We start from the raw sequence: 23,510 nt of genomic DNA on the forward strand, positions 1-23,510 counted from the left end.
TCCACCTCCTAGGGACACCCCACTCTCCCAAATGCCCAGCTGCCGACCTCTTCATTTTCCCACAAAGAGCAAAGGAGTCCAGTACAGAGTGGTAACATTTATTAGGAAGGAGGGATTCAATTAAACTTCCACATCACAGACCCAAGGATCAGACTGTAACCGTCATTTCTAAAGAGCAAGGCGGGGAGGCAGAGGGCCCGGACTCCCAGGGGACAGGCCGCTTCAGCTGACAAGGAGGGGACTATGGGCTGAGGGCGGATAAGGCCACTGCTCACCACCCCTCCAGTGAAGTTTAGTGGCTAAAATACTCCTACACACCCCCTGCCCCCAAAAGCCAGCAGCCCAGTAGAAAGCTGTGTTCTCTAGCAGACACCTGGGTTGTGGCTGGTGGCAGGGAGGAAGAATGTCTTGCTATCTCTTGCTGCTCCTCCGGGTTTCTTTGCCATTACTGACAGGGCTGCTGGAGGGGCCAGGAGGGCCGGCAGGCGTGTGGTTGGGCTGGCTTCGGGTAATTCGGGGGGTGGGGGGGTGGGGGGGAGTGTGAGGGGGGTGTGGGCCACCACCAGGACCTGGTGGGGTACTCAGTCCATTCCCGTTCTGGCTCTCAGAGGCTAGTTGTGGGAGAAGGGGAAGAAAAACTGGAATTAGAGAACTAAGGTAGGCAGGCATCCATCCCCAAGGCCTGCCTCCAGCCCCAGCAGGCAGCACAGTCTCCACCGAGCACAGCTGCACACTGATGCCGTGGGACCAAGTGCAAAGGATGTGAGTTGTAGGAATGGGGCCCCAAAAAGATGCAATCATCATTTTGGCAGTTGCTGCATGAACTGTCGTATGATATTTTTTCTTCCTTTTTTATTTTTAATTGTGTTTTTTTTTTTTGGCTGCACCACGCAGCTTGTGGAATCTTAGTTCCCCAAACCAGAGATTGAACCTGGGCCCTCAGCCGTGAAAGCGCGGAGTCCTGACCACTGGACTGTGGGGAATTCCCGATCTATTTTTTTTCTCTTTTATCCATCTCTGTATCATTAGGAGTCAGATCTAGAAATAGCTGTTTAGTTCTAGGCTCAAGGACCACCGACAAAAGAACCCTTGACCAAAAGTGACTGTAAGACTGGAGAAGCATTGGGAAAGGAAGGGCCTGAAGTTTCTATCTTAAAATGTAAGAAGGATCTTAAAAAAAAGAAAGAAAGAAAAAAGTGTGGTGATGTGTATCACAATGATACATGTTCACTTGGGAAAACAGAAATAAGAATAAGTACAAAAACTATTATACATACTCTCACACCCCCAAAATAACAGACAACATTTTTGTGTATTTTCAGTGTTCGATGGTTTCCTTGAACTACCTTAGCTGTGCAAATCATTATCACCACACTTACCACAGTGTGTTACAACTGTTGTCTGTGGGACTATTCCTTTCATGGACTGCAAGCTCCTCAAGGCAAGTGCTATGTTTTTTCCTTGGCATTCCTCATCTATAAATGCTTGTTAAATGAAGGCAGAGGCCTGCCTCTCACATACATAGGGAGTCATGAACCCTACCCATATCCCTGCTGAATCCTTCTGCTCCATCAGACTAAGATATCTGCAGCCAAAAATGGAAGAATAAAGCCCCTTCCTTAATTCACAGAAAAAATGAGGAGTATGTAGGAAGTCATCATTTTTATGCCACACATGTTTTTTTTAAAACCTTCTGTACCTGTTAGCAGATGACAAAGTGAATAAACATCTGGCAAATGAATATTAGGGACAAACAAGCTTAAGTGTACCTTATTTAAAATAATTTTATAAATTATGGAGTTATGGAGACCTGAGAATACGTAATAGTCATATTTTCAGTTGAAAACATGGATGCTACTCTTTTGTGGTGGAATTAAATGTTGTTATTTCACGGTGTTCCTAAAAAACACCGTGACCCTGAGTGGTTCTGACACAGACAATTTTGGAAACCATGGTAACTGGGGATGCAGACACAGACTGAGGAAGGGTAGAGGAAGCCTGAAGCCTAGTGTCACAGGGAGAAACATAAGGCATGGATCAGAGGCAAGAGAGAGACAAACACCCAGGAGTGGTAGGGTCAGCTGCGAGATGACCCAGAAGGAGAAAAGAGCAATAAAAACCAGGTTCCTAAGGAGAAGCCAGGAGATGAAGGAAATGATGTTGGTGAGTGATTCTAATCAAAAGCTGATGATCTGCAGTAAGCCAAATTCCTCAAGAGACCAAAAGCAGGGGCTTCTGAGTTGGAAGAACCATAATCCTGAGGGCCAAGGCCTAGAAGCAGGGCCTTTAGTTTTCAAGAAAGTGGCAACCCTAAAGGGGAACTATTTAGTGCTTAAAGTTGTGCAGTGTGGACTCCATGCTGAGTCCTGTAAGTAACAGTGTATCAGAACTGATAATGAATCAAAATAGGCAAGGGGAACAAAGGCAAGGTTCTGCCAGAGAAGAAGCAGAGAGGAACAAGCTAGAATGAAAGAGGGCAGTCTTTGTGGAGAAACTGCTCTCATTTTTGCCTTTGAGTGGCAGTGGCAAAAGGGAGCTCTATCAGTGATAGAAACATGGCCCCAAATCTTTTCACCCCAGGGACTTGCAAAAGAACTGGGAGAATTGGGTGCAAGAGGATATTGAGAGAAGAGAGATCTGGAAAAGGGATGAGGGCAATGCATCTTTCCAGGCTGGGGAGATTAGAACTAGGAGGGCCAGTGGATGAAAGGAACAGGTTTACCTGGAGAAGTGGCGGGGGGTCCGGTGGTAGGCTGGGGAGCCGTAGGGCTGCTATCGTTCTGCACCTGAAGGCACAAATGACACATTCAGACCTTACTCCCTACCATGCTTCTTGGCCTGACCTGCCCTCCTTCCACACATCACAGCCATGGGACTCACCGTCTTGTTGGGTGCCTGCTGGGCACTGTATTCTGGATTTGGCTCACTGAAGTTAGGAACCTCAGAATAAACCATACAGAATCTGCAAGGGGAGAAAGTGGCAAAGCCTCAGGCCCAACCTCTGGGCTACTCTGGAAACCTCAGAAAGGTCCAGGTACAGGACAGGGAATGCACACCCTTATGCTGTCTCCTTGCAAACCTCAAACTTCTCTCCTTGGCCTGGTGCTTCTACATCCCCAGCTCCAAGACAGCACTTACTCTCCAATCTTTTGAAGATCACCCCCACGGCCAGTGTACAATGTCAGACAACCTTTGAACACTGAAGCGTACCTGTGGGGTCACAAAAAGCAGGATTCGAGTTACAGGGACTGTTAATCCCCCACCCCCCCACCCCGTTACTGCCCTTGAATAGCCAGAAGTCACCTGATGGCTTACCCTTTGGTGAGCCGGATAATATCCCCAGGCTGGATCAGGTTGCCCACGTCGTCCCAGACGGAGATATTGATGCTGCCAGTTTTGTCTGCCACTTTGCAGGTCCGAACCTCGTGCCCGTCCTTTGTCTTGGTCACTCGGCCTGGAGGGAACAGAACAATGGGGTTAGGGGGTGGATGGTCAAATAAATGGGGGTGGTGGTGATCAGAGGGATGAGGTCTAGATATTGGTGGAGTGAGGAAAAAGGTGTACAAACAGGGCAAAGTCAAATCCCTGGGGCAGGTGAGGGAGGGGCCAGCACCATGGAGAGGGCCCACACGTGTGGGAAGAGGCCCAAGAGGCACTGGAGGCTTGGATCTGACAAGCGTTCCATCCACCTACCCTACACTGCAACTCTCCGGGTGGGGGCGAGGAGACTGGGCGTGAGCAGTCCTGTGGTGCGCCCTGCTGTGCCGGGTGCAAGTTAAGAACAGAGGTGATGTTCCCCCCCTCCTGGCCCCCAACCCCGAGAATGCGCGCAGGGGGCCCACCGCGCCAGCAGAACCACCTGTCTCCAGCACAATGAAGATGAGGTTCAGGTTCTTGAGCCCGGGCTTGATATCCTTCACGAAGGTCTCCGTCGTCATGCTGCCCGAGCCTCAGCACCCCACTAGAAGGGGGAAAAGGGGACGAAGGTTCAACGCTTGGAGCCTTCGCCCCCATGTCCACTTCGCAAGGCCTACCTATCACACTAGGCTGGGGTCAGGCAGCCTCAAACCCTCTAACTCTTCTAAAAGGGTAGAAACGAACTTCCCCAGGGGCTTCCAACTTCAAGATCAGAATTCGGGGGTGTCTCTGGATAGACTGCTTCTGGGCTGGAAGCCCCCTCCCGGGATGCTCTTTCAGTATCAAGCCCCGAAGTAGAGAAGCCGACGCACACGGGGGCAGGAAACCTGGTGCGGAGCCAAGGAATGGAATCTCACTCGCCAAACCCTCCCGAACCCTCATCTGGACAACCGGGGACTCGGTGCATCCTCTCCCCGACCCGCAGCCCACTACCCACCCAGCCTGCCCGCCGTACACTGCACCCCACTGAGCCGCCCGCAGGGGGAGCCAAAGGCCCCGCCGCCGCCGGATGCGGACCAATGGAACGCTGGAGTGCGAACATTCCCGGAAGTTTCCCCCGGCGGGCCTCCTCCAGCCAATCAGCACCGCCCCCCCCGCGTCCCGCCTCCAGTCCCCACCCGGCCAATCGCGATCCGAGATTCACGCGCCGCGAAGCGGGTGGGATTTTAGGTATTAAAGGAGCCCGGGAGAGGGTTGGCTGCGCAAGAAAACAAGTGGACCACCAGGGGGCGTCTCAGGTACCAATTTTCCTCCACTTGACTAGGAGAATGCACTAAGATTTGTTTCTCCTAGACGTGACCCAGTGGAAAAAGAACCAAAGGTTTTTGGAATCCGGCGGACAAAAGTATGAAACCCGGCTCATCACTTCTTTTCTCGACAGTTCTTCAATATGTGATTTCATTTTGCAGACGAGAAAAAGAAGTTATATAAGAAGCTGTGTCTAGCACACAGCAGGAAGTTTCCTCCTCTTCTCCAACTGCTTTAACTCTCATCTTTATTCCTGATTTGGGGTCCTCAACTTTAATGCACTATCCAGCTTGGTCAAGATCTCTGGAAAAAGCAGCATTCACAGCAGAGACAGACAACAGGCAGACTCACCCCCTCCCCCTTTGGAAGTAATGGAATCTGGGGCACCGAAAGCAACATTTGCATTAGACTCTCACAGTTTGAAAGGCACCTGTTCCTAATGCACTTATCTCACTAGATCTCAGGGTCCCCTCAGAGACTGAAAAGAGGCCCGAAACTTTAGTTCCCTTTGAGACTTGTTACATAGTCAACAAAAGGCAGCTAGCTCTGTAATGTTGTCTATAGACCAATTATATATAAACAATATACGTACATGTGCATTACCATTTGCTTGGCGAATATCCATATCAAATACTGCTTACTATCAGATTAGCCTAAGAGGCCATGTAATTGTAATGCCTTGGTTTGCTTAATCAATCCCTTACCTTCTCCTAGAGGGCTTTAGGGTCCACCTTGACTTTCCTCGGAGCTCAAGTTCTCTCCCGCCCACACCCCCAGCCATGGTGCTGTACCCTAAGGAAATCAAACCACAACCCGGGAAGAGGGACATTTTATCTCCCTCCTCTCCCGTTAGGTGTTTCAGGGAACTGTACAGGTGTTTGGATGGCCGACGTAAAGACGTCAGGAGTGCGACTGGGAGAGAGGCGGGCAACCCTAGATCAAAGTTGTCCGGTCAGACACTCCCCCATTCCCCACCCCGTGGTCGCCTTGTTGACTACATATCCACTCCCATGACCATGAGTCATAAGATCGGGAGGCTCCGGGATGCTGACCACAGCTCTGGAAACGGGAGAGGGACCGAGGAGACGGCAGGTCACTGCAGGCCAGCCTCCTAGAGACGATCTCGCAGCAAGCCGCATCAGCTTTAGGGCACGAACACGTGCACCCCTCCAAAGCGAAGTCTCGCGCTCCGGGAGAGTCGGCCTCCAGCTCTGCCGCTGACGCTCACGCTGGGAAGAACATAGAGCTCTCCCTCCCAAATGGCTATCTAGTTCTCGCTGGGACCATAAAGACTTCCGTTCTAGAGCGGAGGCCTGGCTAGCCTTCCACTCACCTCGTTGGCCGCTTGTGGCTTCTAGTTCGGGGCTGAGTTAAACAAAAAGGCGGAGTTTGGTGACGAGCTTCCGCTAGGTTGCGTAGCAGCGGTGGGCGGGGCAAGGGATCTGTCCCACACCGCGAAGAGTGGTCGGAACCATCTCTCGTTTTCTTCCCCTTCCCCTTCCCCTCCCAGGAAAAGCTGGGACCCGGCACCCTGGCTATCCCTTGGCCGCTGCGGCCTCAGCTCCAGCCAGGCCTGGGTACGGAGAGTCCAGACCGCTTCCAGGGCGGTGCGTACGGCGCCTGCGCGAGCTCCCACCTAAAAGAGGGTGTGGGAGGGGAGGGGGCAAGGTCCCAGGGGGGTTGGGACGGGGGTTCGAGCTATTGGAGGTCAGGAGGAGGGATGGGAGTAAAGATGAAAAATGGAGGAAGGGAGCAGTAATAGGGAGGAGTCTAGAGGTGATAAAGGGGCGCTGATGGGTGGGTTGTTGGGGAGGTCCATTGGAGTGGGGGAGCCTTAGGAAGTGCGGGAGGGGGCCTGGGCTGGCTGGAGGACAGGGAGGGGGGCGAATTGGGGGAACCACGTGGTGTTTAAATGGGCAATGATTGACGGGCCGGAAGGGGAGGCAGGGAACATACTGGGGGTCAGTGTGGGCAGGGGCGTCGGAACCTGAACCCCCGCCCTCGAAGCGCCATAGCTTGGCTCCTCTCCCATGCCTTGTCTTTGACAGCCTTGTCTTCCTCCTCCATTCCTTCCCCCCTCTCCCTCCCACCCCTCCATGAAGGAATCTCACATTCCTTACATCCCTGCCCTGGATTGCCAGTCCCTCTTCACACACTTCACACACCGGAAAGCCTTCTCCAAACCAGAACGCAGAGGAAATTGAGGATTGGGAAGGAGGGGGCCGGAGAAGGAGCAGAAAGCTGAGAGGGGTGAGGGTGTTTTGCCTGAGGGACTGACAGACATCTCCATTCAGAAACTGACTTCATTCTACCTAGTAGCAAATGTGGCTGTTAGAGACCACTGAATCACTGTTCTTGGGGACTGGGCTGTGGTAGTGATAGTCTAATCCCTTCCTGTACAGGTGGTTTTAGTCTGACAATAGAGCAAGAAGCTGATAATGTTGCAGGCTGATAGTTGTCCCCAGAAAGGAATGGTAGGGAATCTGAGTGATGCAATAATGTTACTGCCCTGTGTGTCCAGCCAGCTTTGTGGCTGTGTCTGGTTCCCAGTAATGGGAAAGAAAGAACAGGCTTCTTTCAAGCATTTCCTCATGGGCCCTCAGTACTCTAAATTTATTTTGCAGTCTGTTACTACAAATACCTTACCTATGAATAGCGGTATTCAGTATGCTTTCACATTTATTATGTCATTTGCTTTTCCTGGACAATATGTAAGGTCGATAAGGCAGTTATCATTTTCCCTACTTGACAGGTGAAGAAATTGAAAATTACAGAAGGGATACATGGCTTGTTAAAAGCCATACAGTGGGTAGAGCTGGGACCAGAACCCAAGTCTCCTGACTCCTGGTCCTCCTCTCAGTTGAAAAATCCTGTTTTGTTCTGGTCAAGGGAGCAGTGAAGGACGATTGGTTTTCCCAGGCTAGATAACTGTTTGCTTTCTGAGTCTGAAACTTGTCACTGGAAGACTGAACATAGCCAACAGCACTGGCTCCTGGAAGCATTTCTTGACGTGCAGGTGCTTGTGCCAGGCTGTTGCTGTGGTCAAAATGGAAGAAGCATTATACCCTCCTCTGTATTATGGATGGGAGAGACAGATCAACTTCCCCCCACCTCCAACTACAGGGAAGAGAAAGTGGATCTGGCCTTGCACTTTTATCCTCTGATTAGTTTTAAAATACCACACTAATGTGTTATGGCTGATGAACATAGTAAACTAATGAGCACGTATACCAGACTCAGGATGAAATGGTCTCTGTTTTATGACTAAAAATCGTGATCCTTTCTAAGATAGCCGTTAACATGGATAGATGTGAAGGTAAGGAAAGGAATTTGAATAGTTCCTATTCTGCGTCTGAAGCCTTGTCTCCTTCTACTTAGTTTCATCCTTTTAGTAATGAGAGTCTGGTCAGCTTAATCATACTGCTACCTGTAGTCTTTCCAGTTTCCTACCCTAGAATAATTTCCTGATTCACTGCCTCTTCATTTTTTTTTTTTAAAGCCTGATCCCCTCAGGAATATTTCTGGACTTGGAAGTAGAATTGCACCTGTACCAACATTCTTGAGCATCTTCTTATGAAACAGTATTTTTCAAGTGGAGAGTAGGACAGAATTCTTTTTATATGAAATAATTTATGTGAAAGCACTCTGGAAACATTAAAGCATCATACTGTGCATGTAAGCTTTCATTGCTCTCTGCATTGTATAGCCACAGATTTAGACTCATTGACATTACTTTTAGTTGTATGCACTGAATAAAAGAACCTTTTTCTATCTCAAACAGCTCCTCTTCCCTACCTTTCTTCTTGTCCCTTTCTCTCCCCCTCTCAGCTATGTTTGAATCACCTGGTCTGTGCGTGTGATTCCTTAGCTGATGATCTCACTCCTTAGAGGGTAGCCTGGATGCCTAGCCTTGAAACCTATAGTTCTTAGTGGAGTTGTCTCGTCCTCCTCAACCAACCACCAGATCCCAGTCTGTCTAGTTTCACTGCCAAGTGCAGGTAGTTCTCCTGACTCACCTTTTTCTTCCTTGTTCCTATTAATAGAGTGCTCCTGATTGTGACATCACATCCATCCCCTTGGCAATGGAGCTTGTCCCTAGGAAGGAAGACTCAGTCGGAGAATAGCCAACAAGATGGGTTACTGGGAACGTCTCCTGAGTGGCACTGAGTGGAAGCATCAGGGGGTTGGAGCCTTGTGAACAGGGAACCTGCCCCCAACACTTGGAAGGTAAAGAGCCTTGATTCAGAATCCCATTCCTGGCTAGAACCCTCTTCTCTGCCAATCCGGGTTCCTTCTGCTCTTGAAAACCTGATTCTCAAAACTCTTTTTTGCATAAAACTTTCTGTGATTAACCCACATCAATCTGTTCTTCTTTGCATACTTATGTCTTACGTGAACTATTAACTTTTATTTGTTGGTAAATTGCTTAGTAAATTTTACTCTTTTTATGTGTTTTATATCCTGTGTACTCAGCCATTGGGCTGAAGCCTGCACTTAGTTTGAGGACAAGGATTGTGTTTTCCATTTCTTTTACATGTCTATACTGGCAAGGGGGCTGTGTATATAGGATGAAGATGAGGTTTGGGGTAACCACACAAATAGTGCTTGGTGCTGGTGATCCAGTGGGAGGTCCTTGCTGGTCTTTGAGGCCTGGTAAGCCTCACTTTAGGTGTTAGAGTTGTTAGTTGGGAGTTCTGGAAGAATTGTGTGCCCTCTGGATTCTTTTTTAAATTGAACCAATTAAAACGTGCTGAAGAAGCCTAACTTTAAAAATCTCCTGTGCTAAATCTAGTCTGGATCACAGCATTCTGGAATTAAATTAGAGGCAATGAGGAACCTGAGTTCCTAAGAGCTCAGTTCTCTAAGAGGGGGAGTAACTTCACTCTAAGGATTCTACTGCTTAAATGAAAAAGACCACTTTTTTCACTTAGAAAGTGAAGAGAGTTGCCAAAAGAGAGCAAGGCCAGACTTTGCTCTCATAAAGCCAGGGCACCTTTTATCATATAATTATCCCCTAATTTAGCCTATTCTTGTACTTATGTAGAATTTATGTAGTTTCAGATGTTTCATTTCATGTGGAGTAAAGGGAACTGAGGCCCAGAGAGGTTAAGTAACTTGCCCAAGGCTACACATTGGTCGGTAATATAGCTAGAACTAGGACTCAGGTTTCTAGATTCTCAACTCAGTTTTCTTTTTTTCCAGATCTATTTCTTTATTGGGAGACAGAGAGATAAGATGAAATGTTTTAGGGACACCTGTGAGACACCCTCCACCACCTACTTTCTTCACTAGGGTGAAATTCCTAGGAGTCACCTGTTTCATTACACTGGGGCAGGTTATGGGGCCCTTTTCCTATGTGTCTGGTGATTTGTAGTAATTGGGCTGAATCCTCAGCCCTCTGCACCTTTGCTGTATTTAGGGCATGGAGGAGAGAGAATTAGAAGGAGACTACAGCACATATACTTGGCTTTTACCTGTATGCTTTTGCCACGAATTGGTGACAGCATGCCCAGTTACTCTAAATGGGTTGGAGTGGTTGCTGTAACGTTTCGTGTGTGTGCGCCTATGTATGTGTGTGTGTGTGTGTGAATGTGCATGGTTTGTACACCTGTACGTGGGTTCAAGAAACCCTGAATAAGGGAGGATAAATGTTCAGGCTCTGTTAGAAACAATCTGTTTTTTTAAATTTATTTATTTTTCGCTGCATTGGGTCTTTGTTGCTGCACGTGGGCTTTCTCTAGCTGCAGCGAGTGGGGGCTACTCTTCTTTGCAGTGCACGGGCTTCTCATTGCAGCGGCTTCTCTTGTTGCAGAGCGCGGGCTCTAGGCACACGGGCTTCAGTAGTTGTGCCATGTGGGCTCAATAGTTGTGGCTTGTGGGCTTTAGAGCGCAGGCTTAGTAGTTGTGGCTCACGGGCTTAGTTGCTCTGTGGCATGTGGGATCTTCCCGGACTAGGGCTGGAACCTGTGTCCCCTGCATTGGCAGGTGTATTCTTAACCACTGTACCACCAGGGAAGCCCAGAAACAATCTGTTTTGAATTCCTAGCTCTCTCTAGGGGTAGAACAGTGAAAACAACTGCAACAGTAAGTTAAAAGGGTATAGGAAGGGGTCTAATAAAGTTCTCACATTTTTATAATAATGCTGACCAGGAATATAGAGAGACATCCCAGTGTAACAGTGAGGAAGTATAGCAACATAATTACCTGGTTTGGTTCTGGCCTGTTGGGAATGCAGTTTTGGGTTTGGGTTCAGGATGTTCAAATCAGGGAATTTGGCAGAACTCCTGTAAGTCTAAAGGGACACCTCAGTGCTACTTTAGTTCAGCTCCCCAACTTGAGTAAAACCTTCCAAGGCCTTTTCCTATTCCGTAACTCAAGGAGGAGATCTAGGAAACTGTGCTTCCAGTGGATGTGGTCACTGGCTGTGACTCTTGAGGTCCCCGTGGTTTCGGTTTTATTAAGGCTTCTGTCCCTAGGGCAGTGAGTGGTTGAGTTCTTGTACTGCATCCCCCTTGAAATGATAACCCACCCCAGTGACAGCCCTACAGCAGTGTTGAGAGTCCCCGAGGGTAGAAGGAATAGTCAAGGAGCCTAGCCTGTCAGCTTGACTGTCTACTTAGGGGCAGGGCAAGACGAGGCAAGGAGCTAGATTCCAAGATTGTGTATAACCACTTCAACATTTGTTTCCCATAGATGACAAATAGGAAATGCCCTAATCAGAATCGAAATCTAAATTTCCCCTTAATTCTCAAGGCCACACCTCTGAAAGGATATAGTTATAGGAGGGTAGATAAAACAGGAGCATCTCCAAGCAGATAAAGTGGAGGTTTCTATTTAGAAAGAACAATGCCCAGCATCTTTGCAGAGTTTTGTAAACCTTGACTTTATAGTAGGAACTTTGCAACTCCTAAGCCTGGCTGGTGGCTTCCCACACCCTCTGGCCATCTCTGCACCAACTGAGGCTGTTACTTTGGGGAAGTTCTCTGCTGTTTCTTTTGGCGATGTAGGATCCCCTGAGACCCCATTATGATAACTTTTCAGAATTTGTATTCCCCCTTAAGATAACATTGTTATTAGCACTGTTTTAAAATGAAAGCACAGTGAAGCTATACAATACAGGCTCTCAGCCTGCTTTCTGCATTGCCCCATAGCAACAAGGGAGAAAAGGGTACTGTTTTCATTTTTGCCCCTTGCTGATTTTTAAAAATAATTAAATCTTGCAGAAATATATAACATAGATCAAAAGTATAATCTCAGCATCTAGATTTTTAAAATGTATACGCTACATATACCACTTTAAAAAAACAGTTTTTATAAAAATGGGACCATACTGTACAAAATGGGACCATACTATTTTTGCAACTTGCATTTTTCAGTTTGAGAGGCAGTTTAGCACTGCAGTTAAAGGCTTGAGCTCTGGGGCCAGTCTGCCTGGGTTGGAATCTGTCTCCACCACCTGTTAGCTATATGATTTTGAAGAAGCTTTCTAACCTTTCTGCATCTGTTTTTCATCTGTAAAATGTGGATCATGGTAATGCCGACCTCACACAGAGTAACTCATAGAGTTATTTTAATAATTAGTTGAGTTAATACACGAGAAATGCTTAGAATTGTGGCTAGCATATAGAAATAATAAATATTAATTTAATTATTATTTAATTATATAAGTAAAACATGATCACTGTTTAAAAAAAAATAAAAGAGGAGGAAAAACTAAGAGCAAAACTGTGAGGGATTTCTCTGGTGGCAAAGTGGTTAAAAACCTGCCTGCCAGTGCAGGGGACACGGGTTCAAGCCCCGGTGTGGGAAGATCCCACGTGCAGCAGAGCAGCTAAGCCCGTGCGCCACAGCTACTGAAGCCTGAGTGCCTAGAGCCCGTGCCGGTGCTCTGCAACAAAGAATAGCCCCCGCTCGCCACACCTAGAGAAAGCCTGCGCACAGCAATGAAGACCCAACGCAGTCAAAAATAAATAATTAAAATTAAAAAGAACAAAAAACAAACTGTGAGTGAAATTAAAAGTACTGATAGGGCTTCCCTGGTGGCGCAGTGGTTGAGAGTCCGCCTGCCGATGCAGAGGACATGGGTTTGTGCCCTGGTCCGGGAGGATCCCACATGCCGCGGAGCGGCTAGGCCCGTGAGCCTTGGCCGCTGAACCTGCGCGTCCAGAGCCTGTGCTCCGCAACGGGAGAGGCCACAACAGTGAGAAGCCCGCGTACCGCAAAAAATAAATAAAATAAAAGTACTAAAATTCTACACTTAGAGACAGCTTCTCTAATATATATCCTTCTAGATGCTCTCCAATATAAGTGTGTACACACATAAAATTTTTTAACAAACATGGCACTATAGTATATATAATATGTATGTGTTATTTTACTTATATATAAGTAATGAATAAATTGAAAAAATCTAAATAAATAAATATTAATAAAAACAAATATATCTAAGTTATATTAATGCTACATTGTATCCCATTTTATGGATGTAAGGAATTATACTGGATATTTGTGTCATTTCTGATTTTTTTTTTGCTATTATAAACAATGTTTAGATAAACAACTTAGTATATTGTTTTGTACACTTGTGTAATTATTTCCTTAGGCTAAGTTACTGGAATTAGGATTGCTAGGTAAAAGGTAAAAAAATATACTTTTTTTAGGGGCTTCCCTGGTGGTGCAGTGGTTGAGAGTCCGCCTGCCGATGCAGGGGACACGGGTTCGTGCCCCAGTCCGGAAAGATCCCACATGCCATGGAGCGGCTGGGCCCGATATATATATATATGCTTTTTTAGGACATTGGCTTTTTGTTATGATTCACCTTGATTAACTTTTTCTTGCAAGAGTACATTTTTTCCAGACCTTGCTATAGTATATTACATGTTATATGTATATGTTGTATATGTTATATGACATAAATGACATACATAGTATATGTGACATTGAGTATTTTGGACATATTTTTTGATTTAATCTTAATATTGATACTTTCACAATTTAGGATAATTATAAATTTATTTCTTTATTTGAATATTGAGTGAACACACAGAGAAAATCTTTTTCAAAGGTACAAAGGGATAACTGAGGAAATTAAAATTTTCCCCCTGTTCCTGTCCCTTAATGACCCTTCCTCAGCAGCAACCACTGTTGGCAGTTTCTTATGTATCCTTGTGGAGAGTTCCATGCATATGAAAGCATAGTCACATACATATTATTTTTGGCACATTTATGTGGCACATCATGGTGGCACATTTACATGTACTATTATATACTGTAGTTTTTTTCTCTTAGTGTATCTTGGAAGACTTCATACCTGGTTCATTTTAAGGCAGCAATAATTTTTTTCCTCTGATTGATTTAATAGCTATTGTAGAGAAACCAGATTACAATTTGTTTATTTGAGGTAGATATTATAAAGTTAGCAGTTCAACAGGTGAATTATGGATATTTGGTGATATTTTTGCTATCATGTAGAGGCTGTCTCAGGTAGCACCTATTCTTGACTCTTTCTCTTGTGCCTTCCTTTCATCCCAACTCTGTGTGTTTGTCTTGACTATGAGAATGGCGGTAGCTATCATCCAGAACAGCACTAACCAGTGTCAGTTTGCATTAATTGAAGTAGAGAGGAAAGGTGCTAATAGTCCCATTGTGTTCATATTGGTCAGTCCACAGGTGAAGCTCCGGGTACCCTGTTTGAGAGGGACATAGGCATTCTAGAATGCTATGGGAGATTTGAGTTTAGGCTAGATATTTCTCATCTGTGCTCCTGCTGCACCCTATCTTGGCCTTTCCCTGGACTGTCAAAGCACAGGGTGAGTGACTGTTGGGTACTGTGGAGAGGATTCCAGCCCTGGGATGTGAAACTAGATGGTCTCTTATGGTCCATTCTAACTCTCAATGCAAAAATAAGACTGTCTGAATTAAGTCAATAGGGAAAACTTCTGGGTGAGATCAAATTCTGTCACCTTTTATTCCTGAACTTCAAAAGTAAAAACATTCCTATACTTTTTACTCTTAAGTAATTTCTAAATTGAAAAAAATTTTTTTCCATATTTGTGGAAGACTGTTTAAAGCTGAATTATGACAAAAAAAATGTATGCTCAATAAAATGTTTGATAGTTAAAAATAGAAGAAAAACATTATTCTTAGTCCTACACCTAAATAAAACAATTGTTATTTTGATAATTCTTTCTGGTCTCTTTGTACATGGATTATTTATAAATACATACGTTTTTGTTTTGTTTTGTTTTTGCGGTACATGGGCCTCTCACTGCTGCGGCCTCTCCCGCTGCGGAGCACAGGCTCCAGACGCGCAGGCTCAGCGGCCATGGCTCACGTGCCCAGCCGCTCCACGGCATGTGGGATCTTCCCGGACCGGGGCACGAACCCGTGTCCCCTCATCGGCAGGCGGACTCTCAACCACTGCGCCACCAGGGAAGCCCAATATATACGTTTTTAAACAGATCTGTATTCAAATTTGTGTACTACTTTTTTCATCTATTATTGTATCATGTTACTGTATATTCCTCATAAGCATCATTTAAAAATAGATATGCTGGGCTTCCCTGGTGGCGCAGTGGTTGAGAGTCCGCCGATGCAGGGGACACGGGTTCGTGCCCCGGTCCGCGAAGATCCCACATGCCGCGGAGCGGCTGGACCCATGAGCCATGGCCGCTGACCCTGCGCGTCCGGAGCCTGTGCTCTGCAACGGGAGAGGCCGCAGCAGTGAGAGGCCCGCGTACCGCAAAAATAAATAAATAAATAAATAAATAAAAATAGATATGCTATTCCATCAGATGGGCTTACATCACCATAATTAAGCATAACTATACCTTCACTGTTCACTTAAATGAATAAGTGATTATCTGAATTTTAAAAGTTTACGGGTGTGATTTTTGAAAAACTATCTGGGCCTCTTTTGGTACCATCTTTTCTTTTTTCCTGCTTTAAGTGTGTCCCTCTTCCTGTTTAACATAATTCCAGAACTCCTTCCTACCTTTTCCCCAGTGACCAGATTCTCTCCCATCTTTACTTTTCCTTCTTCACTAGTGCTTTCCTCTCAGTTCATAAACATCCTCAAGCCTTTCTCATCATAAGGAAAAACACCCCTACACAACCCACTTCCTCAGCCTCCAGTGCTCCTCTAGCTGGTTCTCTCTCTTTTCCTTCCTTGGAAATCAAGCTTTCGACAGGGTTGTCTTCAGTCCCCATCTCTCTGTCTCACCTGTTCACTGTGAGCCACTGCAGTCTGTCTTCCACTCCCAGTGCCTCACTGAAACTGCTCGCCACAGTGCCACCCAACTCCATGGAACCGCCTTCTGCTGTGGTGTCCACAGTCCCACATCCTGGCAGTTTTTGCTTTTTTTAATTTGACTTGTGTTTGCAGTTTTTGACACTTCTTTTCCCTCTAAGCATTCTACTTCCTTAGCTTTTGTGTGTGTGTGTGTGGGGGAAACACATAACATAAAATTTACCACCTTAACCATTTTTGAGAGTATATAGTTCAGTAATGTTAAGTATATTCACATTGTTGTGAAACAGATCTCTGGAACTTTTTCATCTTGCAAAGCTGAAACTCTACTCATGAAACAAGCATTCGCCTTTCCCTCCCCGCTCCCTACACCCCCAACTCCCTTAACTTTTGTGACCATCTTCTCTCCAGGATTTTCTCTTATCTCTGGCCAATCTTTCTCAGTCTTCTTTTGCAGGCTCCTTTTTGTCCCCTTTTTAAAATGTCACTGATAAAGTATTTTCATGCACTGTTGTTGGTGGTGTAAATTGAAAAGGCCTTTCCAGAGTATCGTATGGAAGTGTCTAGGAAAGCAAATAGCAGGCACACCATTCAGTGCCGCAGTTCCACCTCTCAGTGGAATCTGTCCTAGGAGAGAGATTTGTTCTTGTGCTCCAAAAAATCTTGTTACAAGGGGTGTTAACTGCAACGTGATTTGTTTCAGGGGAACACTTGGCAGTCAGGCAAACTTCAGTCATGAGAGGATAATGGCAGAATACGTTGTAATCAAGGCTTAGACTGGTGGATTGGAAATTCTTACCACTAGAATATAAACTACATGAGAGAAAGAACCTTATCTGTCTTACTCATACGTGAATCTGTGCAACTTCCCTGGAGGTCCAGTGGTTAAGACTCCGTGCTTCCACTGCAGGGGGCGCGGGTTCGATCCCTGGGGAACTAAGATCCCCCATGTAGTGCAGCACAGCCGAAAGAAGAATCTGTATAGCAAAGAAGGGCAGTTGAAAGAATGAATGTTCACCAGTCAATGGATGGGGAGAGGAAGGTGGGAAGAGAGGCTATATTCTTTTTTTTTTTTTAATATAGATTTATTTATTTATTTTTGGCTGCCTTGGGTCTTCGTTGCTGCTCGTGGGCTTTCTCTAGTTGTGGTGAGCGGGGGCTACTCTTGGTTGTGGTGTGCGGGCTTCTCATTGCGGTGGCTTCTCTTGTTGCAGAGCACGGGCTCTAGGTGTGCGGGCTTCAGCAGTTGTGACTCGCGGGCTCTAGAGCCCAGGCTTAGTAGTTGTGGCGCACGGGCTTAGTTGCTCCGCAGCATGTGGTATCTTCCTAGACCAGGGCTCGAACGCGTGTTCCCTGCATTGGCAGGCGGATTCTTAACCACTGCGCCACCAGGGAAGTCCCGAGAGGCTGTATTTTTTTAAAATGAAAATATAGTCATATATACTTGTGAAAAAAGAAAAACTAAAAAAATAAGCAAAGAGTCAGTGCTCCCCAGGGTTCTATAGTCTTCAGACCAACCCTTATTTTCTGTTTTCATTCTGTATACTTTCCCTGTGTGGCCTCTGAAAACCCATCAGCTACTACCTTCATGATTTCTACTTGGAATCTCAAACTGTACATGTCTAAAACTAGGATCATTGTTTTTTTACCCCATCCAGATCTTTTTTTTTTTTTTAATTCTTATATTGGTAAATAAGAATTCACCACTACTTAGCCAAGGCAGAAACAAAAGAGTCATCTTTTTATTACTTCCTGAACTAATATAGATTCAGATTCCTTCTTTTTAAATTTTTATTTGTTTATGTTATTTTTTTTTTGGCCACGCTACCCAGCTTGTGGGATCCTAGTTCCCCAACCAGGGATTGAACCCGGGCCCCCCCGCAGTAGAAGCGCAGAGTCCCAACCACTGGACTGCTTGATTCCTGATTCCTTCTCTGAAATGTCTTGGTTTGAGCCTTTATACTTTTTCTTAATCTGAATTTTAAATAAACTCCTACAAAGGTCTCACTTTCTCTAATCTTCCCTACCCCCTATATTTTCTGTACAGTTACCAGAATCTGCCAGCCTAAAACAGAAAGCTGATCATGTCAATTTCTTACAAATCCTTCAGGTGTACACACACTTAAAGAATCTCCCCTACAACATTTATACTAATTACAAAGGAAAAAATAATAACTCTTAGAGTAGAGAAACCTGACAGACAGCACTTAACCAAAGGGTCAGAGTTAGTATCACCAGGAACAGTACAAATCAACATTATGTGCTCCTGATATGATGCATTGAGAACACGATGCCACTTCCTTGCTATTTTTGCCCAAAATGAAACCTGAATTTAATCATGAGGAAACATCAGACAAATCCAAATTGAGAGACATTCTCATATACCTGGTGTGTATTCTTAAAAATGTCAAATTTATGAAAGACAAAAAAGATTTAGTAACTTTTTCAGTTAAACGATTAAAGAAGCTTGACAATTCAGTGCATAACATAATTCAGCATAATCTTGAATGTTCTTTTGCTAAAGGAGATTATTGGGACAGTTGGAAAAATTGGAAAAAAAGTTTGTAAATATAGTATTACATCAATGTTAATTTCCTGATTTTCATAATCTTACTATCAATATATAAAATAATGTTCTTTTTAGGAAATACAGTACACAGTAAAGTTATTTAGGGTTAAAAGCATCAAGTCTACAGTTTACTCTTAAGCAGTTCAGAAAATTTTTATCCATCTATCAGTGTATATATATAGCAATGATAAAATAAATGTGGTTAAATGTTAACATTTAGGGAGTCTGTATGAAGGATATATGGGATCTTTGTAAGTCTGAAATTGTCAAGATAAAAAATTAAACCCTGTAAATTTATGTCAACAAAAATCCTTCAGGTGCTCCCGTAGCTTTCAGATTAATTCTAATCCTAGTGTCCTAGCGCCTTCATTAGTCCTAATTTAAACTATCCCTCTCCAAACTTCTAATGCTGTATGCTGTCTCTTTGTTGTTGTTTGAGCCAGGATTCTTTTGGCTGTAAGATACAGAAGTGCAGGGACTTCCCCCCTGGTCCAGTGGTTAAGGCTCCGTGCTCCCAATACAGGGGGCCTGGGTTCGATCCCCGGTCAAGGAACTAGATCCCGCATGCCGCAACTAAGAGTCCACACGCTGCAACTAAAAGATCCTGCATGCCGCAACTAAAGATACTGCACACGGCAACGAAGATCCCGCTTGCCACAACTAAGACCCGGTGCAGCCAAATAAATAAATAAATAAATTTTTAAAAGGTACAGAAGCCCAACTCAAAGCTTAAGCAAAAAGAGGATACACAGGGCTTCCCTGGTGGCGCAGTGGATGAGAGTCCGCCTGCCAATGCAGGGGACACAGGTTCGTGCCCCAGTCCGCGAAGATCCCACATGCCGCGGTGCGGCTGGCCCCGTGAGCCATGGCCACTGAGCCTGCACGTCCGGAGCCTGCTCCGCAATGGGAGAGGCCACAACAGTGAGAGGCCCGCGTACCGAGAAAAAACAAACAAAAAAAAGAGGTGTCTTGCAGAAGCCAAAGATAGGAAGGCAACTGGGTCTTGGGAACAAACCAGTCACTCTGAAGCCTCAGGACTTTCCAGCTCTCATCCAGGCCTTTCTCACTGTGTCTGTTTCAGTCTTTTCTTTCCTTCTGTAGATTTGTCTTCCTCAGTCCACATGACAGGCAAAGAAAGACCAACTCATCTTTCTTGGTATCAAGCTCAAATTCTCAGAGATAGGATCCATTGGCCCTGCTTGGGTTGCATGCTCACCCTTGTCCCAGTCAGCTGCTGCCTAGGTTAAAGTCTCACAGTACTAGTGAGGCAGCTTCTCCTGGAGCCACGTGGATGAAAGAGAAAGGGAGTAGAATTCCTAAAGTGAACAACGCCATGGTCTGCACTACAGCTCTCAATAGTGGAGATCCACAGGACAGTGACACTGGACTGCTCTTGGCTGTCTTACCACTGTCCTCATTGTTCAGTTCAGTGAGTTGCAACAAGGAGAATCACAAGGGGCCTTAGTTCTGGGTTTCACATTTCACTTTATGATGTCTTTAATATTACCCTTCATGTACTCACTCTAATCCATTACTGTTGATGGATTATTCAAGGGAATGTTGGCATAGGAACAGAAGGTCAAAGGTCTGAGGAGAGACAAATAGATGGATATCCCTATTTTAGAGGAAGATAGCCAGACCAAGGTGGTTTAGAGTGACAATTTCAGGGGGATTGTTAGTAAGCCCAAGGCCCTGAACTTAGGCCCTAGAGATGGAGGAACAAGAATACAGAGAAGTGGTGGTGATGGAGGTCAGTGTAATTGTAGCAGTGTCATTGGGTATCGTTGTTCCTATACAAAATGGGTAAAGAAAAATAAGTGGTTCCAAAGTGAGCCTTGTGATTTCTTGTCTCCATTAGCCTACATTAATCAGGATTTTTGTCAGTTTAAAGAGCTAAAAACCCAGCTCAAACCAGCCTAAACATAATAGGGAATTTACTGACTCATGTAACTTATGTTCAGAAAATGATTGTGGCGTCAGGCATGGCTGAATCCAGGCCCTCAAATGATTTCACCTGAATTTGATTTCTCAGCTCTGCTTTCTTCATTATGGCATCATTTTTTTTTTTTTTTGGCCATGCTGTGTGACATGTGGGATTTTAGTTCCCCGACCAGAGATTGAACCCATGCCCCCTGCAGTGGAAGCGCAGAGCCCTAACCACTGGACCACCAGGGAATTCCCAATTATGGCGTCATTCTGTAAGTAGGCTGTCCTCATTAATGGCAGAGATGGCCACTGACCACTCTGAATTGTACATCCTACCGCTATGCAAACACCATGAGAGTTCCAGTAGAAGTCCCAGGCATCTCTCTCACTGTCCTAGGTTGGGTCACATGTCCACTAGGAAACAGGTTCTGATTCCTGAAGGAAAATTGTGATGCTGTTTACAGAAAATGGGATGTTAGGTAGGCAAAATACATGTCCACTGTACTCTGCTGGGAAGCTTCCAGTTAAAGCAACATTTAATCACACCAAACATTTTACTGTTTTGTAAAGAACTGTGCTTGGTGCTAAATTGGATGTAGCACTTGAGTTCCTACTCTTAAGGAATTTTTAATCAAGTAGTAGAAATTAGATATGTACATAAATAGGGAATTCCCTGGCAGTCCAGTGGTTAGGACTCCGCACTTCCACTGCAGGCGACACGGGTTGGATTCCTGGCTGGGGAACAAAGATGCCGTGTGGCTTGGACCAAAAAAAAAAAAAAAAAATGTATACCTAAATAATGGTTACTCTTGTGTATTGAGTGCCTAGTATGTGCCAGCAGGCATTGTGCTAAATGTTTTATATGTATTGTTTCTTTGAGGGCAACTCTGTGAGAGTCACTTCTGTTGTTACTTATACCAATGTTATCTGTTTAAAAAGCCGTGCAGGGCTTCCCTGGTGGTGCAGTGGTTGAGAGTCCGCCTGCCAGTGCAGGGGACATGGGTTCATGCCCCAGTCCAGGAGGATCCCACATGCTGCGGAGCGGCTGGGCCCGTGAGCCATGGCCGCTGAGCTTGCACGTCTGGAGCCTGTGCTCCACAACGGGAGAGGCCACAACAGTGAGAGGCCCACGTACTGCAAAAAAAAAAAAAAGCCATGCAGGCTTAGGAAGTATACGTAAGCCTGCCCAAGGTCACACAGCTAATGAGTAGTAGAACCGGGCATCTAAATCCAGTCAGTCTTGACTCAGTCCAGTGCTAATCTCACCCCTGTTTACAGAGTGATTCTAAAAAAGAACTTTTATCACATCATTCCTTTTAAGTGTTTCAGTGGCTCCCCATAGCCTTCAGGGTAAAGTCCAAACTCCTTACATAAGACTTCTCATGGCCTGGCCCTTACTTGCCTTTCCAGCCTTGTATTTTGACACTCCCTCTCTTGCACCCCTCAGATCGAACATTTTCTGAACCACTTACAGTTGCCTGAACTCATCATATCCCCTCTTACCTTTTTTTTAAAAATATTTATTTTAATTAATTAATTTATTTTTGGCTACGTCGAGTCTTAGTTGCAGCACATGGACTCTTTAGTTGTGGCACGCAGGCCCCTCCTTGCGGCATGCAGGCTTCTCTCTAGTTGTGGTGCGTGGGCTCAGTAGTTGCAGTACGGGGTTAGTTGCCCCAGGGCACATGGGATCTTAGTTCCCGGACCAGGGATCGAACCTGCGTTCCCTGCATTGAAAGGCGGATTCCTAAGCACTGGACCGCCAGGGAAGTTCCCTTCTGGGCTCTTAATATGCTCTTTCATGTGCCTAAAACCCTAATGCCCCACCCTGCCCTGGCTCCCCCCGCCCCCCACACACAACCTAGCTAACTTCTTGCTCGTCCCACTGGTGTCCTGGAAAACTTCTCAGCCTCCCTCTCCTTTCGGCCTGGGTCAGGTATCCACATCTCTTGGCCTCATAGTGCCCTGTGCTCTCCGCGGCATGTGGGATCCTCCCGGACCGGGGCACGAACCCGCGTCACCTGCATCGGCAGGCGGACTCTCAACCACTGCGCCACCAGGGAAGCCTATCACTTCATATTTTAAGTGTATATTTATATAAAATCTTTTCCCATTAGAATTAAATTTCTTGAGTCAGCTCCCCCCCCACCCAAATGACTGTCACATAGTAAGCTCTCAGCAAATATTTATCGGACAAATGAACGAATCTTGGCAATGAGATCAAGTTGGCACATATCTGTAATCTTCTGAACTGGCCTCTTTTTTCCTCTGTTGTTCATTCCAGGACCTGGGTTTCAGTGATGAGACATGGGGTATGATGTAACCCGTTTCCAGGGGGATGTTGACGAAGACCTTATCTGTCCTATTTGCAGTGGAGTCTTGGAGGAGCCAGTCCAGGTGAGTCGGTCTGATGGCAGGTTTGGTGGGGCAGTAGATGGCAGTGGAGCTAGTACAAAATATTCAGGGACTTCCCTGGTGGTGCAGGGGTTAAGAATCCGCCTGGCAATGCAGGGGACACGGGTTTGATCCCTGGTCTGGCAAGATCCCACATGCTGCAGAGCATCTAAGCCTGTGTGCCAAAACTACTGAGCCTGCATTCTACAGCCCGCGAGCCACAACTACTGAGCCCACATGCTGCAACTACTGAAGCCCATGCGCCTAGAGCCTGTGCTCCACAACAAGAGAAGCCACCGCAATGAGAAGCCCATGCACACAACCAAGAGTAGCCCCTGCTCTCTGCAACTAGAGAAAGCCTGTGCGCATCAACGAAGACCCAACGCAGCCAAAAATAGATAAATAAATGAATTTATATATATGAAAAGAAAAACATAATTGGAACATTTGGAAATTTAAAAAATATATATTCATAGGAAATGGGGCCACTGTGTTCAGGTCCCCCTTCCCCCACTCCCTGCACTCCTGACACACACAGAATAGAGGTTTGGTGCAAAGGAGCAGTGGCCGCTACAAGAGGAATAGGGCCTTCCAGAGTCTGTCGAGAGGTGGACACCACAGAAGTACAGTGGTTCAGATTTTCTTCAGAGGTCACTGTGAGACTTGTGTGCTGTAAAATGGTCAACTGTTTCTGTCCTCTTGACAGTA

At 45.7% G+C, this 23,510-nt stretch overlaps 2 protein-coding genes across 12 annotated transcripts in view; one reads left to right on the forward strand and one right to left on the reverse strand.

Annotated features, from left to right (window-relative positions):
• Positions 1–89: 89 nt before the first annotated feature.
• On the reverse strand, positions 90–5,971 carry NABP2 (nucleic acid binding protein 2). Of its 9 annotated transcripts, none has more exons than XM_079938455.1 (8): positions 4,245–4,375; positions 3,860–3,961; positions 3,694–3,756; positions 3,316–3,454; positions 3,139–3,210; positions 2,881–2,962; positions 2,723–2,786; positions 90–611 (listed from the first exon to the last, which is right to left on the reverse strand). In XM_079938455.1, exons 6-8 carry the CDS (start codon positions 2,953–2,955, stop codon positions 412–414), a joined length of 339 nt encoding a protein of 112 aa, XP_079794581.1. In that variant the 5' UTR covers positions 2,956–2,962; positions 3,139–3,210; positions 3,316–3,454; positions 3,694–3,756; positions 3,860–3,961; positions 4,245–4,375; the 3' UTR covers positions 90–411. The 9 variants fall into 9 exon arrangements, with proteins under 9 accessions (XP_079794581.1, XP_079794582.1, XP_079794577.1 ...); XM_079938456.1 differs by having other exon boundaries at positions 4,230–4,248; XM_079938451.1 differs by lacking the exons at positions 3,694–3,756; positions 4,245–4,375 and adding an exon at positions 5,718–5,971.
• A 128-nt stretch (positions 5,972–6,099) lies between these two features.
• RNF41 (ring finger protein 41) overlaps positions 6,100–23,510 on the forward strand; it is a 28,019-nt gene continuing 10,608 nt past the window's right edge. The window contains exons 1-3 of one of the 3 annotated variants that reach the window (XM_079938448.1): positions 6,100–6,242; positions 8,709–8,892; positions 22,693–22,805. In XM_079938448.1, the coding sequence (XP_079794574.1) occupies positions 22,716–22,805 (90 nt within the window). In that variant the 5' untranslated portion in view covers positions 6,100–6,242; positions 8,709–8,892; positions 22,693–22,715. Of the gene's footprint in view, positions 6,273–8,708; positions 8,893–22,692; positions 22,806–23,510 lie in introns of those variants that run through there. The other 2 variants (XM_079938447.1, XM_079938449.1) reach the window with 2 other exon arrangements.

This window comes from Stenella coeruleoalba (assembly GCF_951394435.1).
Source record: "Stenella coeruleoalba genome assembly, chromosome: 11".
Classification (NCBI taxonomy): domain Eukaryota; kingdom Metazoa; phylum Chordata; class Mammalia; order Artiodactyla; family Delphinidae; genus Stenella; species Stenella coeruleoalba.

Bases quoted from the DNA above. Each gene is read 5' to 3' on its own strand.
- NABP2 (XM_079938451.1), bottom strand. From the start codon at position 3,938: ATGACGACGGAGACCTTCGTGAAGGATATCAAGCCCGGGCTCAAGAAC. The intron at 2,787-2,880 runs GTGAGTCCCATG...TTGTGCCTTCAG, and splicing joins AGCAGGCACCCAACAAGACG to GTGCAGAACGATAGCAGCCC. The intron at 612-2,722 runs GTAAACCTGTTC...TCCCACAACTAG, and splicing joins ACCCCCCGCCACTTCTCCAG to CCTCTGAGAGCCAGAACGGG.